The sequence below is a fragment of the Mycetomoellerius zeteki genome, unplaced genomic scaffold (assembly GCF_001594055.1).
Source record: "Mycetomoellerius zeteki isolate Tzet28-1 unplaced genomic scaffold, Tzet1.0 scaffold20, whole genome shotgun sequence".
In the NCBI taxonomy this organism is placed as follows: Eukaryota; Metazoa; Arthropoda; class Insecta; order Hymenoptera; family Formicidae; genus Mycetomoellerius; species Mycetomoellerius zeteki.
In genome coordinates this window covers 109,748-135,035 of record NW_017256957.1, presented here as the reverse complement: position 1 = coordinate 135,035, position 25,288 = coordinate 109,748, and the positions used below count along the sequence as shown (strand labels likewise).

The following is a 25,288-nucleotide window of genomic DNA, read 5'->3' as shown; positions in this document are numbered from 1 at the left end:
GCGAAGCTTCATCTATCTGAATCTCAACTTTACGGATGTGACTGAGTTTACGATTGTGTGCTCGAATAATAGTGCAGGCTTTACAGAAGCAAGAAACGAAATTCTTCTCGTCCTTAGCCAGTTGGCATTTACAAGATAGCACTTTGAAGAAAGCTTGTATCTCGGTACGTGATATCTTGTAACATTCTGTGAAAAGCTCTATCTTTACCTGCTACGAAGTGTATAAGAGAAATTTTACAGAATCTTTAATTTTCTCTCGCATAAATTTCTAGACTTATTTTCTTAATTGTGATCGTTTTCACAACCTTTAAAATACTTTTTCTTGTTATTATTAAAAGATAACGTTTTGTTACTTGTTATGTGAACTAGTGAAGATTGGACCCGGCTCGATAGAAACCGTATTGAGTCTTGTCGACGAGCAATGTCATTGATAGCCGTCTCTCCGAGGAGTGCACTCGTATCTGTGTATAGACTCGACCGAGAGCTCGAAAATTAGAGAATGTAATGTCCTGCTTGCTGGCGGAGATTCAAGCTCAGGCTTTTGCGGCGGCCAACCGAACCGAAACAGGTGGAAGATCTCCGGCTCGATACTCTGTAGAGTACCACGAAGAGCTATCGCGTGACTATCGATGATGGTGGAAGGCACGTTGCCAGAACGCGGTTGGTTGGCCCGGCGCGCATCTTCGCTCGGATCGTGCTCTGCTGCGTGCCGGTCATCACTTCGTTAAGCTCGACATTTTTTTTAAGAGATCGAGCTAGAAAAAGAAAGAATCTTGAGGAATGCTAAACGTGAAATGACGATTTTTAAGATCGTTCTCGAGCTTAGGCCGTTGATGTCGATGTCATCATCATCATCGTTGTCGTCGTCGTCGTCGTCGTCGTCGTCGTCGTCGTCGTCGCCGTCGCCGTCGCCGTCATCATCGTCGTCGCGATGTTGGAGGGGCAAATGTTATTTGGCTAGTTAGTTACATTTCTCCGATGCGATTTTATAACGAATGCAGCGAGACGCGTTGGGACTTGACAAGAATCTGTTTCGATATTTGCATTTTGAAAGGCAAGAGTGACGATAAAAGATCTTTGCATAAACCGAATTTGTTTTCCCGCAAGAGGAAAGTTTGTTGAAAAGATTAAGTATACGCATCTGTGTGAGTAGAAAAATAAATAAATTCGTAGATAAATAAATGAAATAAGTAGACGGAAGTAGAAGGAAATAGAAGGGATAGGAAGACATAGTAAGTAGATCTTGGATTTAAAAACTAAGATCTGATTAAAGGAATGTTAGAAGCCGAGAACTTGAATTTAAATATAGAAATTAGCAATGTGATCGTTCTTTGAGAGAAATCTAGACCAGTAGTCGTACTATTTGATCGTGCGACGAGTTTGAAGAAGCATGAATCAAACAAATGTCAGTTCGAACTGACCTAAGATTCGTGGCAAGAAGCAGCGTATTCCGCATTACAAATTGGAGGAAAAAAGTCTTCTTAAGTTCAAAAAGATTTATTGAATGTCTATGTAAAAGAAATCTTTCGAGAATTGCCAGTCGCAAATATAAAAAGATCGTTTCAAGTTCATTGCAAGAAAGATAACTGAAGTAATCGTCGAGATAGCTACGAATGTTTGAATGACGAGCGGTGCCACAAATTTCAGTTTGTAAATATTCGAATTGGCAAAAATAAAAACCGCTTTACATGATTCAAGGATCTTATCCATCGTTGAAGCAAGTATCTACCGTAAGTGATTGATACGGGTCGGATCATCGATGTTGAACTTGTTACATATATAGATCTAGATCGCAAAGGTTTATACAGAGAGAGAGAATCGATTTGACGTGTCAGAAGTAGAGTTGCCGACGCTTCGGGTACGGTCAACGCTGGCTCTCCCGCTACCCTGAAGGAAGATTCCACCTTCAAGTATGGCCTCGGTGGCAGCGTGGCTGCCATTCGCCCGTGCGGCGGCGATCGGTTGGGTACCGATCGCCACACACCCACTGCCACCGCCGCCGATCCCGAAAGACCGGCGCAAGGCCGACGACGAGAAGTTGCTGATCAACGTGAGCGGCCGTCGCTTCGAGACGTGGCGCAACACTCTGGAGAAATATCCGGACACGCTACTCGGTTCGAACGAGCGCGAATTCTTCTACGACGAGGAGAGCAAAGAGTACTTTTTCGACCGGGATCCAGACATCTTCCGACACATTCTCAATTATTATAGAACCGGCAAGCTACATTACCCGAAGCACGAGTGCCTGACGAGCTACGATGAGGAACTTGCATTCTTCGGTATCTTGCCGGATGTGATTGGAGATTGTTGTTATGAGGACTATAGGGATCGCAAACGTGAGAATGCCGAACGGCTGATGGACGATAAGTTGAGCGAGAATGGTGACCAAAACCTCCAGCAGTTGCTCGACATTCGGCAGAAGATGTGGCGGGCCTTCCAGAATCCGCACATTTCCACCGCCGCGTTGGTATTCTACTACGTTACCGGATTCTTTATCGCCGTGAGCGTGCTTGCGAACGTAGTGGAGACTGTGCCGTGCGGCAATCGTCCGGGTCGCGCCGGCACTCTTTCATGCGGCGAACGTTACAAGATCGTATTCTTCTGCCTGGACACAGCGTGCGTGATGATTTTCACAGCCGAATATCTGCTCAGGCTGTTCGCCGCGCCCAGCCGATGCAAATTCGCGCGCTCCGTGATGTCGATAATTGATGTGGTCGCGATACTGCCGTATTACATCGGACTCGGAATCACCGACAACGATGACGTGTCGGGCGCGTTCGTGACGCTACGCGTGTTTCGCGTGTTCCGTATCTTCAAATTTTCACGCCATTCGCAGGGATTACGTATTCTGGGTTACACTCTAAAGTCCTGCGCTTCCGAGTTGGGTTTTCTTGTGTTCTCGCTCGCGATGGCCATCATTATCTTCGCTACCGTCATGTTCTACGCGGAAAAAAACGTCGACGGTACCAACTTTACTTCGATACCTTCCGCCTTCTGGTACACCATCGTAACGATGACTACGCTGGGGTAAATACAATTTTTTATTAATTATTATAAATGATGTATTGTAATGAATATCTATTCCTCTCTCTCTCTCATATGTCAGTTGCAAAAAAATTACAATACGTTGTTATATATTAAATCTTGCACGTTTATGTTCCTTACATATCATTTATTTTGTAATTACTTATTTCTTGTTATTTAAATTAAAGCAAATTGTAGTTATACCATACATATATCAGGCACACTTTATCAGGGATACATCCTGGGGATATCCTTAGGATATACGGATGTCCTCTGGACGTTCTCAGAACGTCCCCTGGAGGACTGTGCTGTTAGGAATGTATATACATACACACAACTACCAATCAATGGCTGTACTGAGTAGAGAAAGTTTTGTTGTTTAACTGTTATAAAATTCTTCAATATGATTGGTTTATGTACATTTAAATTCGTAAGAACCAAAAGCAAGAACCAATCATTTTCTTTTAAGGGCAAATTATATTATAATATAATTTATCCGCTGTGGAAAAAATATGTTTTGCAGCATTCTTAATATATTTTCTCTTCTACGTGTCAATTTTTGCCATTGATCTTAATGTTTATCTATATATATATATATATAATTTTAATTGACAGACTTATTTTATCTTTGAATATGAAAATATAGAACGTAATTTTATTTTGGAAGATTGTTACAAAGCGAGAAAATAATATGCATATAAATATTTAGATACTAAGTTTATGTAAAACTTCTTTACGTTAAAAAGCTTGATAAATTGATTTTTGCAAATTTCGTATTTACTACTCATGTAACTCAATATGAAAACAAGTATAGTAGTGCATTTACAATGCGTCGAGTTATGTACGCTATATAGTTGAAGTGAATTGTCCGTTGAAGTACAAGAGAGTTTGAGTATTTGACACAATCTGGTGACCAACTTTAGCGTCGTTATAACTTTTTAACGAGATCGTCACGATTCCTTGCCCATATGTAGCATTTTTGTGCGGAACATTGTTTCACGGACATTTAATGTTTTGCACTTTAAATTATTTCGATAACGCGCACTTTCCATGCACGCTTTATCATGCTTTCAAACTTTTCCAAATTATTACTGCTTTAATTGATGAGTAAAATCTAAAATTATAATTTAGATTATAAAACTTCTTTATAATTCTCATATTTTATAATTTTGCATGTGTGTGTGAATATACAACTGACAATGAGCTTAAAACAATTTATAATTTATATAAATGTAATAAATATGCATAAGTCATTATACTTATATTAGACTTCTCAAATATTTTAAACATTTTATTTACAATTTGTTAAACATATCTTCATTCAATCTTCTATTATATTTAAAAAGAAAAGACTTGGCTCAAAATTTGCCAAATATTCGCTTTACAACACACTTATATACGTGTGATTAAATTATAGACTGTTTACAGTATAAAACATTAAACTACTAATTATTCAATCTAATCATCGGATAATAATAATCGGATATAATAAATTCCATCTGGTAAAAATATTATCATGATTCGAAAGAGTATTATTCCCGCAGAATTTACTGGCCTATAAAATCTTCTTTTTTCCTTTAACTCGTGAAGATTTCTTCTTCCCTTTCTCAGTCCAATATCGGAAACGGGCGTCGGCACGAGCGGAAAAGTCTTGCATGCATCTCTTCCGCGGCCGCAAACGCGGCTGCACTCGATTCCTCGGAAGCGTTGGTTGTTCCTCTATTTTACGACACGGCCGCTATTTCTGCCCGGCCAAATCTATGCCAATGGTATTTTTGTTGCGTTTTCACTCAGACAGCTGACAATCACACGTGTAATTCGAGTTACCGAAAATTGTCTAATAGTTGCACTTACTTGTTACTATTCGTACAACTTGGATCAAGTTTGTCTAGATTACACTTCGCCGATCGTGTTTCTTTCATATCACATTACGAACACTTATTAGATGACACTATGTTTAGATTTTTTTTCGAAAGTAATCATAAAGTAATAATAATATTCAACTGTAGGTCATATACAAAAAGAACGATTTTGCTGAAATATCTAAAAAAAGCTAGATACAGGTTTGAAAATAATTTTATTGGACCAAAATAATTATGTAGGACGCTCAAGCATAATAAGTAATGCTGCAAAACGTTTTAACATTCTAGCAATAAATTTAAGCGTCCTACATAATAATTTTAACAATTATGTAGGTCTAACAAAACCATTTTTAAATTTATTCTAGCTATACTTTCAGATACTTTAGGTTCTTTTATTATTCAATAATAAGATTGAAGACCGCTTGGTATGTTACCTCTCTACAATACTTTAAACTAAGAAGCCCCACTAACGGTCTGAACGTTAAGATGTTGAACTATTGTAAATTCATTTAAATGAATTAATTTCAGAAATTATAATTTCGTGCCGATATGGTTGTCGGACTTTCAACGCAATCAAATCTGAAATATTAATAATCCCCCCAAATTCCCAACTTAAAAACTGTAATAAACTTATTGCGAAAAATAATGTCTCGGCCGGGAGTCGAACCCGGATCTCTTGCATTCCGTGCGAGCGTCCTAAGCCTTTAGACTACCATATCGGCACGCAATTATAATTTCTGAAATTCATTTAAATAAATTTAGAATAGTTCAACATCTTAACGTTCAGACCGTTAGTGGCGCTTCTTTTATTATTCTTTTTGTATATTGATTATTGTATAAATGTCAGATCTCTATTAAGCTAGCAGGACTAAGCAAAATGAAACCGGATTTGTTGGAATATTTAGTACTTATTTTGTATTAAATTGTATTGTTAAAAATAATTTTGTATTATATGTGCCATTTTTTAAGAGATCCATGGGCCATTTTTTAAGAGAACCATGGCGTTGCAACTTGGGTATTATTACAATATTAAAGTAGCACTCTCGTGATAATACCATTTAAAAGTTAAGTCCCATTGCGCGCTTGATGGCGATACTTTCACTCCCGCCAGTGAGAGATAATTTTGTTGTGTCTGTCATAGGCCGCATGTACGAAAAAAAAATGAATATAGATAACGCAACTCATTGCTGTACTTATAAACTCCCTTTAATTCACATGACGGATTAACAAATGTTTACGAAAATTGCATTCTTTTCACAGCTCTATTTTTCAAACTAAACGGTAAAAAGTTATAACATTTTTTCATATCCGATTCATATTCCTCCACCGCATGCCCGTTTTTATTAACATATCTACTAATTTATAACCCATAAAAATAAACGCGACATTTTTATGAACTTGTATGGATGACACGTATAAAAAGTACAGTTTTTAATTGTTTATATCTCACAAGGGAATCTCACTCGTTATCATACATCGATATTGTAAGTTTTTCGTTTTTATTTGATAAAGTATCTTTTAAAATGTATCCTTGCTGCTTTATAAATAAATGTAACAACTCTGCATCTAGAAAAGATACACGGTAATCTATTTTAATCAATTCACTAAAGTATCTCAAATTTTTAAGTTTAAGACAAAAATATTTCAACCCAAAAAGATTACTTACAAGGGAACCTCGCGAGGTGTCAAATTCTGATTATAATGAAACTTTGTGTACATATAGGGTACGTAAAAAGATGAATTTAGAAAATATCAGTTTCGGCGGAAAAACTATTTGAAAGGATGAAATCACCTCTTTTATGTGTAAAGCGGTTTTCAGCTTTTTTGTTATATCTTGAAAACTATTCGAGATATCAAAAATGTTTTATACAAAAATTTTTTATGATAAAATTATCTCTATTCACGTCAATATTTTTTTAGAATAATTATTTAAAAAATAAAAAAAAAATTGTTTTAAATATTATTTAGCTACTAGGGGGGAAAAGATGATGATCTTAATTGACCTTAAGAAAAGGCCCTTAAGGGGATGCTGGAGTGACCAAATTATCACATTACAGTCGTATAAAAATCTTCAAATTGACTGAACGAAATAAAAAATCCTTTTATAGGATTAAAGTAGACGCAAATTTAGGTAGTGCAGTGGATCTTGTACTAAAATCGAAAAAATTAAAAAATTTTTTAACATTCTTTTGATTTTAGTATAAAATCCACTGCACCACCTCCTAATTTTGCGTCTACTTTAATCCTGTAAAAGGATTTTTTATTTCGTTCAGTCAATTTGAAGATTTTTATACGACTGTAATGTGATTATTTAGTTACTCCAGCATCCCCTTAAAGTTAAATCAGTGTCACTTAAAATTTCTTAATCATAAACTCCATTTTTTTCCAGTGCTTGATAAAATAACTGATACGACTTATTTAAAATAGGAAATATAAAATAGATTGCTGAAACTTATTATTAGTTTAATAAAGATGAAAGCGAGCATCGAGAAAGAGGATCAGTAATGATTGCTAAATTGGGTAGAAATTAATCGTGTTTTCTTTTGTAAAATATCTTTGACAGAAAAAAACTTGAGTCGAGGAATAAAGACAAACTAAAGAATAAAGATATTATTAGAAAATTTTAATCTGGACTTCTCTTATAGGTACTATCTATCTGAACATTATAAAAATCATCGTTGTTCTTCAATATATACGTACAAATAGAGAAGAGTGACAATAGTTACATGGCACTTTGTATGCAAATTACATTCCTCGAATAATTTTATGTAAAACTATTTTTGTCTAACATTATGCAGACGAAGTGTGAGTACGTAGCTTCGCTAGCTAGAAGATCGAGGTTTTCTTAGAGTATCGAATGAGGTTCGTAAAATAGCGCAAAAGATAATCTCGGCATAGATCTAGATTTAGTGCATAATGTAATGTATAGTCATGTCGAGTCAAGAAGAAAAAATCTGATTTATCGATTAAATCGACAGCGTATCGCTACTTTTTTGTATCTCATTGCCTGCTTTAGCGTTTGCTTCGCGTGTCTGCAGGACCAGGACAGGTCACTTCCTTCAAACTTTAACAAGAAGGATCAACAGGTGCCTCGAGGGTTCGTCTAGTAGCACGACTAACTTGATCTTTTTTTAATCTAAACCGGTCGAATAGTGGTTGCCGATATGAATTAACTTCGACCTAGACTTACGCAGTGCCGGAAAAAAGAGTGAAAATTGCAGTATTAAAAACCACGCGAGAACTCTGAAATAAAACTGGTGCGCGGAATTAGTTTCGCGAAATTTTTCGCTTATAGGAATTACGTAGCTCGTCTATTGGCGATAGTGCAATTCAATCACATTTTTAATCCTCCATTGTGCAAATCTATTTTTGTTAAAGGAATGGATATTAATTTTTGTGTACGTGGAGAATCTTGAAAATTAACGAAGTTAAAAAAGCCTTGCTACTGAAACTACGAATTAATTTTGTCGTCTGTAATACCGATGAAACACACATTTCGTACTTTTTAATTTTGTTCGTTTTCGTTATACAAAATAAAAAATCCTTTTCCAAAATAAAAAAAAGAACGCAAAGTTGTGGGAAATTACAAACCTGTATAAAAAAAACTCTAAAAAATATAAATTACGGTTTTCTATTACACGTACGTTACTTTTTTACGTAATATAAATTAAATGATTCTGAGTATACCTAAACAAAAAGTAGTTTCCTACATTTGAATAATGTATAAGAATATAATGAGATCTTTAAATTATTATTTTGAATCTTAATTACTATTGAAATGAATGAAAAAGTATGATCTGTGTGTATGATGAATGTATATACACGATCATAGGATATAGCAGAGCAAGAAATGTAATGATTTAGCTAATGTTTTATTTAATGTTTTACCTAATGTTTTACTTAACGTACGTAATATTTTGTTTTGAAATTAAGAATCGTTTTATCATTATCAAGTTCGGTTGTCGCTCCAGCATTTCCTTAAGGGGATCTTATAACGATTTCGACTGGGGTGAACTAGTGTACATTGGTGCATATTAAAATTATTGCACACTGAATAATGATTTTGGCTGGAATGCATTAGTGTGCACTGATGCATATAAAAGCCATTATACACAATTGCCATAAAGATGTGTTTAATATAAATATAAAAACAGGTTAAATTGTGCAATCCTCAATACAGTAATTCTATTGTGCTGTTAATAAAATATGTATTTTTAATAATTCGAAATATTTGCATTTCGTTTTTACACTTATAGCGATTTTGGCTAGAACGCACCGACTTTGCACATTTCGGATATCGGCAACTTGTGTGTTTGGCTCTTAGAACATACGTATATGAAAGCAGAATTGTCTATGCCACCTATGTACTAACGTGAAACCAACATCTGTGTGAGAGAGAAAGCTATAACATCCCAAGTGTTTGCAATGCGTATGCGAACGTCGGTATAAGTTGAGGTACAGTTGTTTCTCACACACTGGTTGCGTTTAGCAGAGAAAACTAATCAATTAGCGCTTAGTGATTCTTTAATATGATTGGTTCCTACACTTAGATCCAGCGAAGAATCATCAGAAAGAATCAGTAAGCGTTAACTGATTAGTTTTCTCTGCTCAATGCAGCCATTGTTACAGGGGTAAATGGGCTGAGTCAGCTGAGTAGAATTGATTGTAAGTGACACATGCACATTGCGAACATTTGGAATGTTACAGCTTTCTCTCTCGCACAGTTGTTGGCTTGACGTTCAGTGCTCAATTCCTCTTCCATTTATATATGTTTTAATTCGGCTAGTCGAATGGTGCAGTCCCTCGCTAGTCTTGCATGTTCGTCTGGGCTCGGCACACCGCACAAATGTGTACAATGCTTTCGCAAAGTTGGAGCCAATTGAGGTAATTGTCGCTAATTCATGTCATGATAGGAGCCATTTGGACCAACTCCGAATTAACTTTTTAATCGATGAATTGATCCATTAGGATTGACCAATAATCGCATCTGTTGTTCGAGTGAAATGACAAATGAATTGGTCAATTCCAAAGGATTTATTCGTCGAATATAGTTAATCAGAATTGGTCAAAATAGCTCAGTGATTTATATAATTATGTGCTTATGGAATTATTAACATCATCGTCATCAAGTGACGATGATGAATTAATACATCTGATAAAACGTAAAAAAGAAAACAGAGCGAAAGTCAAAAATAACATCGAAGAGATTGTGCGAAAAATGTTCAATGTTTGCAGATTAGATTAACTATAATAATATGATCTATTACACAGAAAATTTTTATATTTACAGTTTCAATGCTATTTTCGAATGTCGCGAGAGACATTCTACGAAATAATAGAGAAATTTGGAAGATCATTCTACAGTGTACAACAATGTGGTTTTGATATGCATCAGTGCACACCAAATGTTCCCAGGATCTCCATTCCCAACCAAAATCGCTACATGAGTGTAAAAACGAAATTATCAAATACAAATTATCAAATACACATTTTATTAACAGCACAATAGAATGTATTGGGGATTTCACGATTTAATCTGTTTTTATATTTATTAAACACATTTTTATGAAAATTGTATATGACGGCTTTTATATGCACAGTGCATATTATATAGTGCATCTCAGCCGAAATCACCGTAAAAATATCAGTAATAACGAAATCTTTAATTCAGTTTTTTACTTGATATACTTTATTATTCTATTTCACTCAAATGCGTACAACTGTTCTTATCTAACATATTACAGCGCCATTTCTCGCAAGATCGAGCTCTTACTGCTATAGGTACAAATAGTACAATTACTGCTTTGCTTACCATATTTTACACCTATATTTTGCATGCATATGTACACGAAAGCGTTTTAACCTAAATTCCTTTTTCATAAGCTTGTAATCTTAGCTTTATCAATACGGTATTTTTGCTTTTGTGTAGTCCGCATAGTGCCGTAGTTTCGTTCTATATTTGTTGGCTACTTTCATATATCATTTTTTTAAGTGCATAACATGCGTGCGTATAGAAAATATCCCGGTGACTCTCAAGAAATAAAGTACTATCACGTGAAGTAGATAATGGTCGCTGTAAACGAAACTTAACAACGTTAGAAGAGAGAAAAAGGGTGAGACACCTTTTAAAGGATTCGCCGTAAACGAAACTTAACAACGTTGAAAGAGAAAAAGGATAACTCTTTAAAGGATTTGTTCAAAATTCTGAGAGCATTGCGCTGAATGTTATTCAGTTACAAGTGGAAGTCATCCAGATCTTGACGTGTCGTATCATAGTATCTTATTCAATCTGCCCGGTGCACTTTATCAACCAATCTTTCCCCAATGGAATCCATCGAGCGTGAATTCGCATCGTGGCGTGAATGAAAATCGTGTACGACTATTTACGTTTCACAAACATGATAGATATATGATATTCGTCATGTAAAAAAATAAAAAGGCTGGAGCGATGAACAGTTTTAAACATTAAAAATTTTTGACATATTAATTTTTATTACACATGTTATATATACTTCTTAATTGACTTTACGCAGATTTCTTAACTTCACGCAAACTTAAATATAAATTTAAGTTTGACATGCATACTACATTTTTTCATAATATTTGACATTTTAGAAAAAAGTTCAAATCCACGCTTGTACGTTCGATTTCTTTTTGTGCTCTTGGCGGTATAAAGCAGAGAGCAGAATTATATGTAGCGAAAACAAAGGTAGTGTACGTTAAAAAGAGTTTTCACTAATTAAATAACCATTAAAAAGTAAAATTAAAGATGAAACTAAAAGTACAACAAAGTGGCCTTATATTTTTTATGATCTTCTTTCTCATTTTTGTCATATTCTGCAATTTGGATCTTTATGTCAGTACCGGTCACTAAAACAATAAGGATAATAAAAGCACAATGTATCTTCAGGAAGAAATTATCGTGATAAAATGATAAGAAATCCTTTCGCAAGTGGCCTTTTTAACACTTGCGACGGATGTAACGTATTTTGAGAAAGTTACACATCTCTGCATGATTATTATGAAAATCAGTTAGAAAATAATAAATTAAAGAAATTATTTAAAATTAATTGATTTAAGTTTAAGAATTGTTTTATATCTACGAAATTAACTGATTTAAATATTAGTGCATATTTTACAAAATGTACATACTTATATGTGTTTCTAAATATTTTCCATATATATTTGTTATTTCACATCTTTATAGAAATTTTGGAGTATATGATATAATCTATTATGTTATATTAAAATTAAATTCTAATATAGAAATTTTAATAAGAAATTTTTTAATGAATTTCGTGTGAATTTTGACTATTCGACATATTGATATTATTGCGAATGAATGGAGGTGTTTACTTTCCACAAGAGCGGATTTATGAGGAAAGATAAATTGCGTGAAGATTAGCATAAGAATAAAAAGAAGTTATTTCACTTGGAAAATCCCTGCGATCTAAGAAGCAAGCCAGTAATACCAAGAACAGGTTTTTGCACTAGATCTCTAGCCCCGCCGAATTGAATATTCATTTCTGCGAACGACAAAAGGGTAGGAAAGTTTCTACATTCGTTCGACTAATTTATGCGATATATCTGTGCATACGGTATATGCTGAGATAGTATATACCGTATGCACATTAATACAATAGCAATATCGTTTCTTCTCAGAATACGATTGTGCGCGTGTTTTAAGGAGAAGCGCTAAATTGCGGTCGCTTATCCTCGAGAGTTGCTTAGATCGGGATAGATTAAGATGTATACGAAAAAAAGATGTACAAAGGCAAATTTTTTGGAATTGTATATCCGCTGTCATCGATATATGACATATTCGATGGATGAATATATCGAGAGCGAGCGTGACAGAGCAGCGCACTGGTCTGCTGTGCTAAAGATCCCGAGTTTGATTCCCGGTACAACCAAAAATATTTTCATACGCTCGTGTCTTCTCTCGGGAAGAAAATGGCAACCCACCGAGACCCGGTTTTTCATTATCTGGTTAACTTGTGATTTAATATTAAAAAATCAAAATAAAATAAAATATTTCAATGACGTTAAATCATTAAATTAATAAATTTGCAATTAAACTTATTTTAAATTAATTTTAGGTACAATTATTCTTCTTTCTTTTAATAAATAATAAACGATCTTGAAGAAATACACAGATTTTCTTGGTTAAGCGACTTATGTAGCGTATGAGTAAAAAGCTGCGATGATCAAAGAGAATTGCGCTATCATATAAAATTAATCGCTGTCCCTCTTAAATGTTCTTTCCGGGGATTAAAAACTCGAGCGAGGCGCTATCGAAGATTCGTTCACGCGAAGTTGAACACGGGATGGCTTTAAAGTGACGTTGATGTATACCTTAAAAGCGGAAAAATAGGTCGAAAGGTAGTGCAGGGATAACGAAGAGAAGGGATTGCAAGCATCAATAAACACTTTGCCTTGTCGGGAAAACCTGATTGGCGTATCGCCAAAACATAGACTTCGCAGCCACGATAATGCGTGCTTTTTCTTCGACTCAATGTGCTTCCTACAAAATCAGCACGACAGAAAGAGAGAGGGAAATTGCAGTATGCCCGAGTCGTTCACAAATTAAATTAACTTTTAGAAGACGGAAATCTAATCCTAAAATCTTACAGCTTTTCCTTGAGTAAGATTTGTTATAATTTATCATTTCATTGTATTCTTTTCTTCAAATATGACTATATTCATCGTCATTGTAGTAGCTTTTCAAAAAACCTATAAATGTTAAAAAGATGATTACGAGCTGCAGGAAACTATAGTTTCCTCTTACCTTTCACCATTTAATTTGTAATTCTGCATATATTAAACTTTATATCATTATTATAATAAACTGGATATATCAAACAGAAATTATAATTCATGGAATTCGTGAAATTGGCATTAAAAACGAGTCATATTTTTCCTTACAGGATATTCATTGTACGTATTCGTATTATGTAATACTTATTCATCATGAAAGTATTAGACTATAACGTACGAGCGACTAATCAAACATTAATTATTAGCACTTGTCGTATCGACACGATCTAATTAATTACTATATATATCGCACATTAAGAAGAATTATTATTACAATTGGTTTAGCGAATGAATATTTTACTTGCCCTTTTAATCATTCGAAAAGTGGATATTTTTCACGACAAATTAGTACTTAATATATTCACGCTTTTACTTTAAAAATTAAACGAGATGATAGAATACTGATAATTTTATGGCCAAAATTTCTTTCTCATCTGTCGTTCTGAACGTATTGAATCGTTTTACGGTAGATATATTGGCTAATTGGTTGCACTTACTAAATTGTTGCCAAATTATACAGATGGCGTGATTATGGAAGTTTATCGTTTCACGTAGATATATTTAGTTTCATGAAAAAAATCAGATTTTTACACTCTGATTATATTTTAAACGTATTTAATCATTCGCACATTACGTTAAATAATTCGAAATTTTTATCGTGAGTATTAGCTTCTACGTAAGATAGGTAAGATTATAAAAAATAATAATTACGGTAATAATATTACTCACACATAATGAATGCACATCGTGCAAAAATATGTGTGTGCTTTTAATATAATTTAAATAGAAAGTACTATAAAAATTTTATTATTTAGTAGTTCACATATTATATTTTTATAAAGTAACTTCAATATATATAATATACATATATATATATATGCCGCACTTCCATTTAAAATTTATTGTGTAATAAAACGTGTGATATTAAATTTATCCAATACCCTAATACTTTACGAGATCTAATACTTTCTTTTTAAGTTTACATCAAAATAGAAGGAACAAAAAGTAGTGCGTGGTCAGAAAAACCAATGGTTCTTGTCGTTTATCATTAGCGTGAAACGTTGAAAAATGATTTCCGTAGTCTCGTCAAGCCGTACGTCGGTGGCGTTTAGTTCCCGGACAAGCATCAGTGTTAACAAGGCAATTTGTAATTCATGAAGCGCGCGACGGGATGGATTGCATGTACCGACTGAAAAAAAGCGCGAGACGAAAAAAAGACTGGCTTTCCTTGGCATCCATGCGTTCCGTAGAATTCATTAACTCCGTGAAAATGCATTGCCTCGGCTACGTTACTTACTGGTGATTGTTAATGAAAACGGAAAAGAGATAAAAATCATCAATTTAATAAACGATTCATCTTGTAAATGTACACTGTTGGAAAAAATGTGTCAAATTTAACATAAATCCCATGTCCCAAACGGTCCACTCAAATTTTTGAATTAATAATACAAGAAGAATATGTTATGAAGGTTATTTAAATATTATGTAAAAGAATAAATACAAAAAAGGTAATGTTGACACAGTTTGTAAATAAACCATGGAAGTATATTTTTTTCAGTAAAATAAACATTTATGATATGTTAAATTAACCCATATTTTATTTCTTCATCTTAGAACTTACGTTTTAAAATACATTAATTTTATGTTACTTACAAATTATGTCATTTTGATACTAAGAAATGTTGAATATCAATGTAACACAAAATCCTTAAATATAATTACATTATGTTATTAAATTAACACTCGAATATGTTAAAAAATTCAACACAAACGATTAATAAGAACGTTCGTGGTTAACAAAAACCGTTTCCAACAGAAATACACAATGTTTTTTTACTGTAACAAAACTGTTTCTATTTACAATAAATATTGCCCTGTTTTTTATTTAGAAACTGTAGTCACATGTTAAATCTTCTGCAAGTTTAATTTTAATTTAGTTATTCTGATAATTTTTGCATGGTAGTCTTGAATCTGAGTTTAACTAAAATTACGTATTATAGTTTAAGTTGTAAATTATTCAAAAGTTCAGTAGATTGTCCTTAAGACGATATAATCTCAAGAGAGAATACAGCTACATATATGTCCTCGTTCCTTTATTTTTCGTGTTACTTTAGTCAAGTATGAATTTGTAATTTACATAGGTGAATATAAGGAAGATTATAAAAAATAAACTTCAAACTTTAGTAAGTTAAAATCGCAATAAGATTAAATGATATGGATAAAGAAGTTATAATTAAGCAATTTAGATTTTAATTTTGATGTCATCTCATGTTCATTTATATTGTTATGTAAGTATTAAGGATTATATATTAAAGAAAAAATGTACTTTTTATTTATCAAATTTTTTCTGAACTTTTTATAAAAATAAAGATTAATCTACATTAAAGATTAATCTACATTTCAGTTTTTACATATTTTTTCTAAGTTGTTAACGTATATATATTTAACACAAGATCAATAGTTTCTATTTTCATTCGGTTGTATAACGGGAGCAACCGATTTTTATATTGACTTCTGTGAGCTATTTGAAGAGAATTTATGGATATTATACGATACCGAGATTTTTATTTCGTCGATTTGCTGATTATTTCGACAACGAGTCTGCCATATTCGATTCCTACGGTGCGGTACTTCTATTCTCTTTTTTTCGCGTTAGCTTATTGTCCATTGTTAGCTTCCCTCTTCCCATAGAATCTTTTCATGGCCTTCCGGCATCTATGTCTCTATTGATCTGTCTGACCGAGGCCATGTACAAGGCCGGTTTGGGTGGGGTCATATCATAAGGAGAGAAAAATTGGCAGTGATAGGTTGATGCGAATAGAGAGCTTGGAAACTTCAATTTTAAGCACAAAAGAGTGATCCCTTTCGTTTAAATTTACTCCATCGTTTTTGAAAAATAAAAGTCATGGTTTGACACGCCGTTTCTTTCGCGCAAAATTTGCAAAATATGCAAGAATTTTTACACGGAATATAGCAGTAGTTTCAATGTAGGTAAATCTCTGTTATATACGTATATTGCCTCGTATTTTACCTAACATCAGTAAGCAACATAATTCTAAGAAAATTAAAAACTAAAATGTTTAAATGATGTTTATTAAAGAAGGAACATTATTGAAATAATAATTCTCGTGTTCAAATTATCATTTCTATCACAATTCAGTTAAGTACTCGGGAAGCATGAATTAACTTAATCGAATGTCAAATATGTTAGGCTGAGGTGAGTCTGTAAGCGACATAATCGGCCATATTTTTGATGCAATTACTTACTCTGGAGTATATGCAAGACGATTCAAAGAAACTTTCGAGCTCGGAGCTCAGTTTGCTCGTAGAGTGACCTAGTTGCGCTAATATACCCTATCGGACTATGATGTTAAGTTCCGGTAAAGCCTTAGCTTGCGTTGGACAGAAATTCTGTCATTACTTACCTCCTGTTTTTTTTTTCGTGTTTTTCGTACCATTTGCGTCGTTAACGTCAAATTCAAATTACTCAGTTGACGCCTAATTACACAGTTGACGGCATAATTATGATCTGCTTTTACAATTTTAGGAATATCTTTAATTATTTTCTTGATTGTTGTTATTTGATAATAAGATTAGACTGCAAAAAAATTAGACTATATTTTAAATAAAAATTTAAATTAAAGAATTGTCATTAAAGTTTCATAGGAAATATTTTCAATTTTAATTAAAATTATAATAATAAGTCAGGCTCCGTATTAATAATACAAAAATTAATAAGCCAATGAAAGTCAACGCAGTTACTAGTGCATAAATGATTGTTTAATTAACAAAAATTAAAGTTTATATTTAACGCTTCACAATCGCAAACATTTCAATCCAGATTTGTGTCCTCTTCAGTGCTTCAATGTACATATGTATGTACATTTTAGAGTGAGACATTACACACACACAAACACAATGCAATGTTGAGATCCACGAATCTTGCATTCATACAGTTAAATTAACTATCGTTAAAATAAAAGTAATCATAGAAATATGAGAAGTATTAAATTAGTTATAGTTTAATGGATAAATAGAGTTGCGAACCTTAGATGAAGCAATGATAAGCCGTGCTGATAGTATGAGAATCGCAATTACAAAACAATTAAATATTTAAGTTTTAATTTTATATTATTTTCTCATTAATATTTGTATATAACGGTAACAATATTTTTGTAATAATACTCCATAATCTTATTGTTTTAATTTTAACATCCATCTTGCTTCATCATTTTTTCACTAATATAAACATAATTAATTTAAACGAAATTATGTAAAAGAAGGATAATAGGAGTCAGGCGTGATAATCGTTGCGCGAAATGATAAATAATATCACATAAATCTCTTTATTAAATAACACTCTTACATGTTTCGACTCATTTTTGAACCCTCTTCAGAGACATAAATTGCTATATATATACAATTTATACGAAAAGACAACTTGTCATCGTGAGCTCATAATTAATTTATTTGCTTGTGGTGAAAGAAAGGGAAAAGCCGACGGTTGAAACAGTCAATGTATTTGTACGTTGCAAAAAATCACTGAAATTTCATCAATAGGATTTCGAGTCCAATTCTACAACAATTTTTCATTCGTCCAATATCGCTTTAAAGCGGTTATCGCGTCGCCGTTTCTAGCGCCAATAGTGTCTGACTAAAAATAATATCTCTACTCGCCGGGCGTGACATTTAACGGTTACTCGCCCACGAATCGACCCGACTCCCTTAAACATAATTACCCTTTCTCATTAGCCTCTTTCACGGTTTACGGTCTGATCGGCTCGTCATCGCAGATAATCGCCGCGATCATGGAAGTGGCTTGTGATAAACTCGAAATACTACCCGACAACAATTTTCTACGACAAAAATGTTTTGCTGTAGCATGTTCTTGTAATATTTCTGATTTATTTAACGCAATATGAATTTCTTACGAAGTAGCGTGTGTATTATCGACGTATCCTTCTGCTTTAACTATGATAGTTTTTTAACCTTTTCGATACGGCTTTATTTTTCGCCACTATACTTCCACTTTACGTCAAATCGCGAATACGCTGCCACTGTACAGGACCATTATGACGCGAACGTCACTTCACCGGCGAAGGAGCAGTTAAATTTAACCTTGTAATGTAAAGTATTGATGGAAAGAAATCATATTTTAACACGGTTTATAGTAATAACACTCAAAAAATTGTTAAAATATATATAGTCATTATTATTTCACGCTGGATGACTATATTACGGAGAGAATTTTTTCTTAGAGTTTACCCTGAAAATATGATAGTTGTGGTTCAACATTGTATTTCGAAGAATTTTAATGTAAATCTCTTTCATCCATTGATAAAACTACAATAAAGTATAAAATAAGTTTGATTAATTTTACTGAAGTGCATGGTAAAAATCTTTAAAATATTGTATTGTACCATAACTACCATATTTTCAGGGTAAATTTTAAAAGAAAATTCTCTCCATGATAATCGATCGTTAGTATACAGCGAGCGTTTACCGTTGGACGACTATAGTCGTCATTAGTACCAAAAAGGTTAATTTTATGTACTAACTCTTTTAATACTGCATGCATTTTACTTCTCTTTTTATGTTATGTAACTACTGCACGGTAATTAAAAAGTTTTAATAAACTTTTTTCTTGATTTAATTAACACTATTAGAAACCTATAACTATTTATTTATTTTTGTAAACTACACTGTTATGTGTTTTAAAGAGGTAACAATTTTTTGTTTATCATGTTTTGAGGCACACATTGAGTAATTATTTCCTTTCAATAAACTTTTTTGGGACATATTGGCATGTACTAAGCGGCTATTGAATCGAAAACACGCAACGTCATTAATACACGTGTTAATTGCTCAAGTTTGGGTAATTAAGAAATTCCTGTGCAATATGAAATTTTGCTCATATTCAGAATTACGCGAACGAATATTAATCTACATGACGGTTAAAAAGAGTTACGTGATAACAGCTTAATATAATAGCAATATATAGTTTGTAAATGTATACAATCCGTATATGTATACAACCTAAACTTCTATAAAAATTTAAACATTATTTTTCTTATGACATATTGACCAATTTTTCAATCTTATTTGAAAGTTTTAAAGTAATCATATTCTGTGTAATACTTCTGTTATAACTTGTACAATTAATGAAGGCGCGAAAGGCTAATTTAATTAAAGTGCAAAAGTAACTAACGACCGTGAAAAGATCTTAATTGCTTCTGCTAATCTTATTGCATGTTTGCAGTTAATAACGTCGCGTGGCACACGCCATAGTGTAAACTCAGATGACCGATTATAAATTACAAAATTACGTCAGTATATCCGCAATTCGAGAGAAACATGGTAAAAACATGGTACGTAAGTTGGTGCAAAGCGCATTAAAAAATTAGTAATTAGGCAAACGAGATGATGTTGATTAAATACAGATGTAATTATATTCTTAGCACAAGGATTTCATGGATTATATTAGAGGAGAAGGTGGTATTATGGCACCCCAATTACATTTTACACAATAACTTTGTTAATAATCAATATTTAAGTTTAAAACTTGACAATTACATTCGTTAAAATGTTGTTGAATCGATTCTGGACTCAAAGTTACGAAATATTTATTACTTAGGATACTATTAATAAAAATGTGGCGACATTGCATAATGACTTGAAGAAAAAAAATGAGTGGTAATGTGGCCTTTCATAACAATAGCCTTAAAATATTAGTTTTGCTTAGAAAACAGTATTTGGTTACAAAATTAACAAAAAAGTAAAATATTTTAAAATGTATGCAAATGAATATATATACATTCACATAACTTCTGTATATAAGCTGCTCAGTACTAAAAATCTCAGTATTAAAAATAGTACACGTAATATAAACTATAGATTAACTGTAGAGCTATACAATCGATTATCAAATAATTATTTTGATATGAAAATTTCAAAAAAGAGATTGTGAGTAATCAATATCCATAGATGGCCACATTAGCAAAATGCCATGGTATTGTTTAAATTTGCATAACTCAAAATATATACAGTCAAATAAAATGTTAAATATCAAATAACACATATATTCATGTGATAATACGCTCAAGTTTAAGAAAAATGAGGAAGTAGGTGTAATTAAATGCTAAAGTGTACCTCAGAAACGTTTCGAAATACTTGAAAGTAAAATTGCGTAATAATAAGTGTTAGCTATTAAGTATTGGTAATATTAACGTCATGGCGAGCTACTGAACTAATAATTCCATAAGTAATCATCAGGATTTGCTATATAATAGCGGAGATATTAAGAGAGGCCACCATATGTACACTGGTCATAATACCATCTTCTCCTCTATATGTATATTGAAATATGTATAATATATTAATGTTAACAAAATTTCAACTTTCATCGCACTTATTAGAATCGAATCTGTTTGTTTGTTCTTGAGTTAAAACGCGGTGCTAACATCGCGTGTCATTAAAGTGTTTTCAGAAAATTGGACTGCAGAAATCACTTCCAAGTACGGCCCACGTCTTTGGATTTCTCTAGAATCTCTTGGTTGTTTGCCAAAGATTGTTAGATCGTATATCTAACGATTCGTATATACGTAATATAATCTTGATGTATTAATACATACTAAATCGCAACATGATGCAACGTTACAGTCGTTCGTTTACCTATTTATTAGTACTTTACGTTCCTCACGTAATCCGCATCAAGATTTTCTCACGATAAACTTACCTCAAATTGATTTAGCATCATGACTTTTTAGTGTCACGGAATAAGATTTGATTTTATTATTTTTTATTTTATACGTAGAAAGATAATTCCTTTTGTTGCTACTTCTCTTTATAGTGATAAATGTTATTCACATTAGGTAAAAAGATAAAAAGACTTCATATTTTTTTATCTTTCTACATAATTATTTTTTACCTTTCCTATTGTAATTTTTGTATGAGAACGCAATTATCTGGATCATTCTTTATTTTAATTATTGCGAAGTAATACCTATTTTCTAAGTTGTATACCTTTTCTTTGATAAAAGAAAAAAAATGAAATATAAGGTTTGTTCGCGTCGCATGATCCAACATGTTCCAGTATGCTCCTACCATAGCTCGTACTCCAACGCGCTTGATAGAGTGAGTAGGAGCTATGGTAGAAGCATGTTGGATCATGTTGGAGCTTGCGACGTGAACAAATCTTTCGTTACAAGAAAAAAACGAATGCGTGTCTCCATTAAACATATTTCATTTTAATGAAAAATTGTAATCTAGCATATGTTGTTCGGTGTTGTTTGCACGATTGAAGAAAATATTTTCCTCTTGATAGAAAGTTTGAGGTTTCCCTTTCAAAGTTGTGTCTAAATTATTTTGCAAGAAAAGATAAAAGTTTCAAGGGACCCCGTTCCAATGACCTTGACCTTGATGTACGTTATCAAGGTCATAATGCTGAATGATTTTTGACAGATTTTAACTTTCGCTCGTAATCGGTTAAAAAGTTATTAACAATCAAAGTTGGTAATTATTTGTCTGCTTTGCATGGAAAGTCAGATAATTCAAAAATTTAATTGTGTTAATGATTTAATATGATATAAGTACAATAAAGAAATAAAAGAGAAGAAGAAGAGCTTATATAAATGGTATATAAATGAATAGTATAGAAATGAATGGTATAGAAATGGTATATAATCTGGAAAAATATCGAGCAACAGCTGAGCAATTATAGGATAAATGTACACTATTAGAAACTTCGTTATGAATTTAAATAACATGTAAAGGAAGCTTGTGATTATGAAGTAACTGAAAAGTAATGAATGGTTTAATTAAGTTATACCAGTCTTAAATGTAATGAATGTGTACATTAAATTTCATGCAAATCTAATTATTCAAGTAATTCTGTTCTGCTATTCTTGATCTATGCGAATTGTGGTATTCATGTCGATTTTAAATATAAGTTATAAATAACTGTTAGTATTAATATCAATTAATTAATATTATTTGTAACTAATTGGATAAAAGCAGACAATAATAAATACCTGTTTTCAAATTAATATTACTTTGATATAAATAAATGCATATTGAAACTTTTAATTTACGCAAAATGTTGAGAAATATGGTATGTTAGCTTCAACGTCAAATTAATGAAAGTCGCCAAAATTTAAATCCAACTTTAGTATTAATAAAAAGTTATTTAAGTTTGAAAATGGGAGAGTCAAAAAATGGTATATAAACCTGGAATACGGAAATTTCAATAATAAATAACAAAATAAATAAAGTGCGTTTACTTATAGGTCTGTTTTTTTTATGAGTTCTGAATTAGTGCAATAACTTAGAGTAAAACAAATTATATCCGTTTTACTCTAACTTATTGCATCAGTGTACGCCAGTTCAGAAATTGGAGTGGAAAAAGAACAGACTTTATGTAAATGATTAAAGCACAGTTAAAAACAGTTCACTTCCTTACTATAAAATAGCACATAGAAAACAAAAACAAAATTAATGCACATTGACAATAGAAAACAAAAAATCCGAAATTACTAAATTATTATGTAAAATAAACATCTTATCTAAAGAAATATTATTGTTTACAACCAAAACAAAGCTGTTTATATATTTTTTCATACTTGAGTAATCTAAAATAAAAATTCATATAAAATGAAAATCATTGCACACAAAAAATTTGAAATATGAAAAATTTATGGGATATAATTTTATTTTTTCATAAAAAATAAAATTTAAATTCACATACTGTATTCTCTGTTTTTTAAAAGTTTCATTATGTTTGCACATATTGATATAACAAATAAAATCTGTGTCAATAAAAAAGTTAAAAATCACAATTAAAACAGCATAACATTATTTATGCAATATTATCAAATCTATAGGATATAAACATTTGAAAATTTAATATTTAATACGAAACGCCAATTGTACGTCAATTGTACGAAACGCCAATGGTGATTTCAAGAAGAGTCTCGAAACATACTAATATATTAAATTATTTTCTTTTCGATTAATTCATTTTGTATCACTTTATTCATCAAATGAGCATATATTATATATGGAAATATATTTTTTAAGAAGATGCTGTGATATCTCAAAGAGCAACAAAAATAAATGAATATTTGCATTAAAAAAGCTATTATCACACCAGGTTTATTTTATAATACCTTTTACAACAACTGTAATAACTTCTAGCTATTGTCTTCTTGAATACATTGCTCTCTTTAAAAAATAAGTCCCTATTACACGTTAATTGCTTTTACACGATATACAATACTAGAAAATCGGTATTATTAAAGTAAATTGACAAATCTTAAATAACATTTATTTTATGAAATTTATTTTTCATTTTTTTCACTTTAAATCAAATAGAAGGACAAATTTGCGTTGTAATCACTTGTGTAAATTCACGCATTCACGGAGTAGTGCATCGCCCGTGTAATAATCTTCATTCATAATAGAGCGACTGCCGCTTCGCAGACGACGAATAAAGTGCGCTATTGTGGCTTCGCGCATATCACTTAAATTCTTTAGCGTTGACTCCGTCGAGGTATTTGGCATCACGACGCGCATCTGGTGTGCGATTTTGATTAACGACGGCGACGTACGGTAGTGGCGAATCTCTGCATCCGGAAATAACGCGATGAAAATGAAGTCCGATGCACTGGTTTTGAAATAACCTACTACGCAGCAAAAAATTCATGAGAAACAAAATACGATTTTGCTCAAGTTACAGCTAGTGTTTTGACACTGTCGCGGAAAAATTAGCCTTTTCAAAGATAAAGAAATTGATACGTAATCCTTTCCCAGATAAATTGCAATATATTTTTCACCGTGTAATATACAGTGTAATTTGGAAAAGATTTGTTCATTTCGTCTTATATCGCGAAAAAAGGATTTACCAATGTTTTTGTACATCTGACATCATTGATGCAATTTATATCCTTTTTTTCTAGAGTTAATCGATGACGAGATGGTTGGACAAGACCAAAACCACACATTTGAATTTTCAAATATCATATTACTAATTTAGGGACACAAGTTGACACAAATGTCGTTCTATCTTTCTTGGAGTAACAAAGATATTTCACCCAGGGCTGTGTTCAGATTTCTATCCGAATGCCACTCAGGTGTCATTTTATTCTTGGTGCTCATCGAATGTTAAACAAGGATAACATGATAACTTGGGAAGCACTTGGGACTAAAGCTCTAAATTTATCAAAGTAGCACATTTCTTTGATCTGAACCGAAATGTCGACAACTTTCCTATTGGCTATTTAGACCATTTCGATCTAGTTATCTGTAGTCTAATAAGCGCTGAGTATTATTGATATAGGTATAGGATATAGTTAGTAAGTAAAAAATGGAAGACTTTTGCGTTACTTTGGTATATCTAGAGCTTTACTTGGGATTACACACAGTAACGACATCGAGCTTTTATGTGGTCTCCAATTTGTAGTGCCCATGCGTCGGTTGGTATGTACTACCAAAAATATGACGGACGTATCAGGTTACGAAACTTGATAGAAATTCAAATTTAAGAGCCTGTTCTATTAGAGCTCTACTATATACTACCAAAAATATGGCTG

At 32.5% G+C, this 25,288-nt stretch overlaps 1 protein-coding gene across 8 annotated transcripts in view; it reads left to right on the top strand.

The window, feature by feature from the left end:
• Positions 1–348: 348 nt before the first annotated feature.
• The window catches only part of Shal (potassium voltage-gated channel protein Shal), a 115,842-nt gene continuing 90,902 nt past the window's right edge, over positions 349–25,288 (top strand). For all 8 annotated transcript variants that reach the window (XM_018447378.1, XM_018447375.1, XM_018447383.1 and 5 more), the window contains exon 1: positions 349–3,027. In XM_018447378.1, coding sequence (XP_018302880.1) covers positions 1,913–3,027 — 1,115 coding nt within the window. In that variant the 5' untranslated portion in view covers positions 349–1,912. The remainder of the gene's footprint in view (positions 3,028–25,288) is intronic.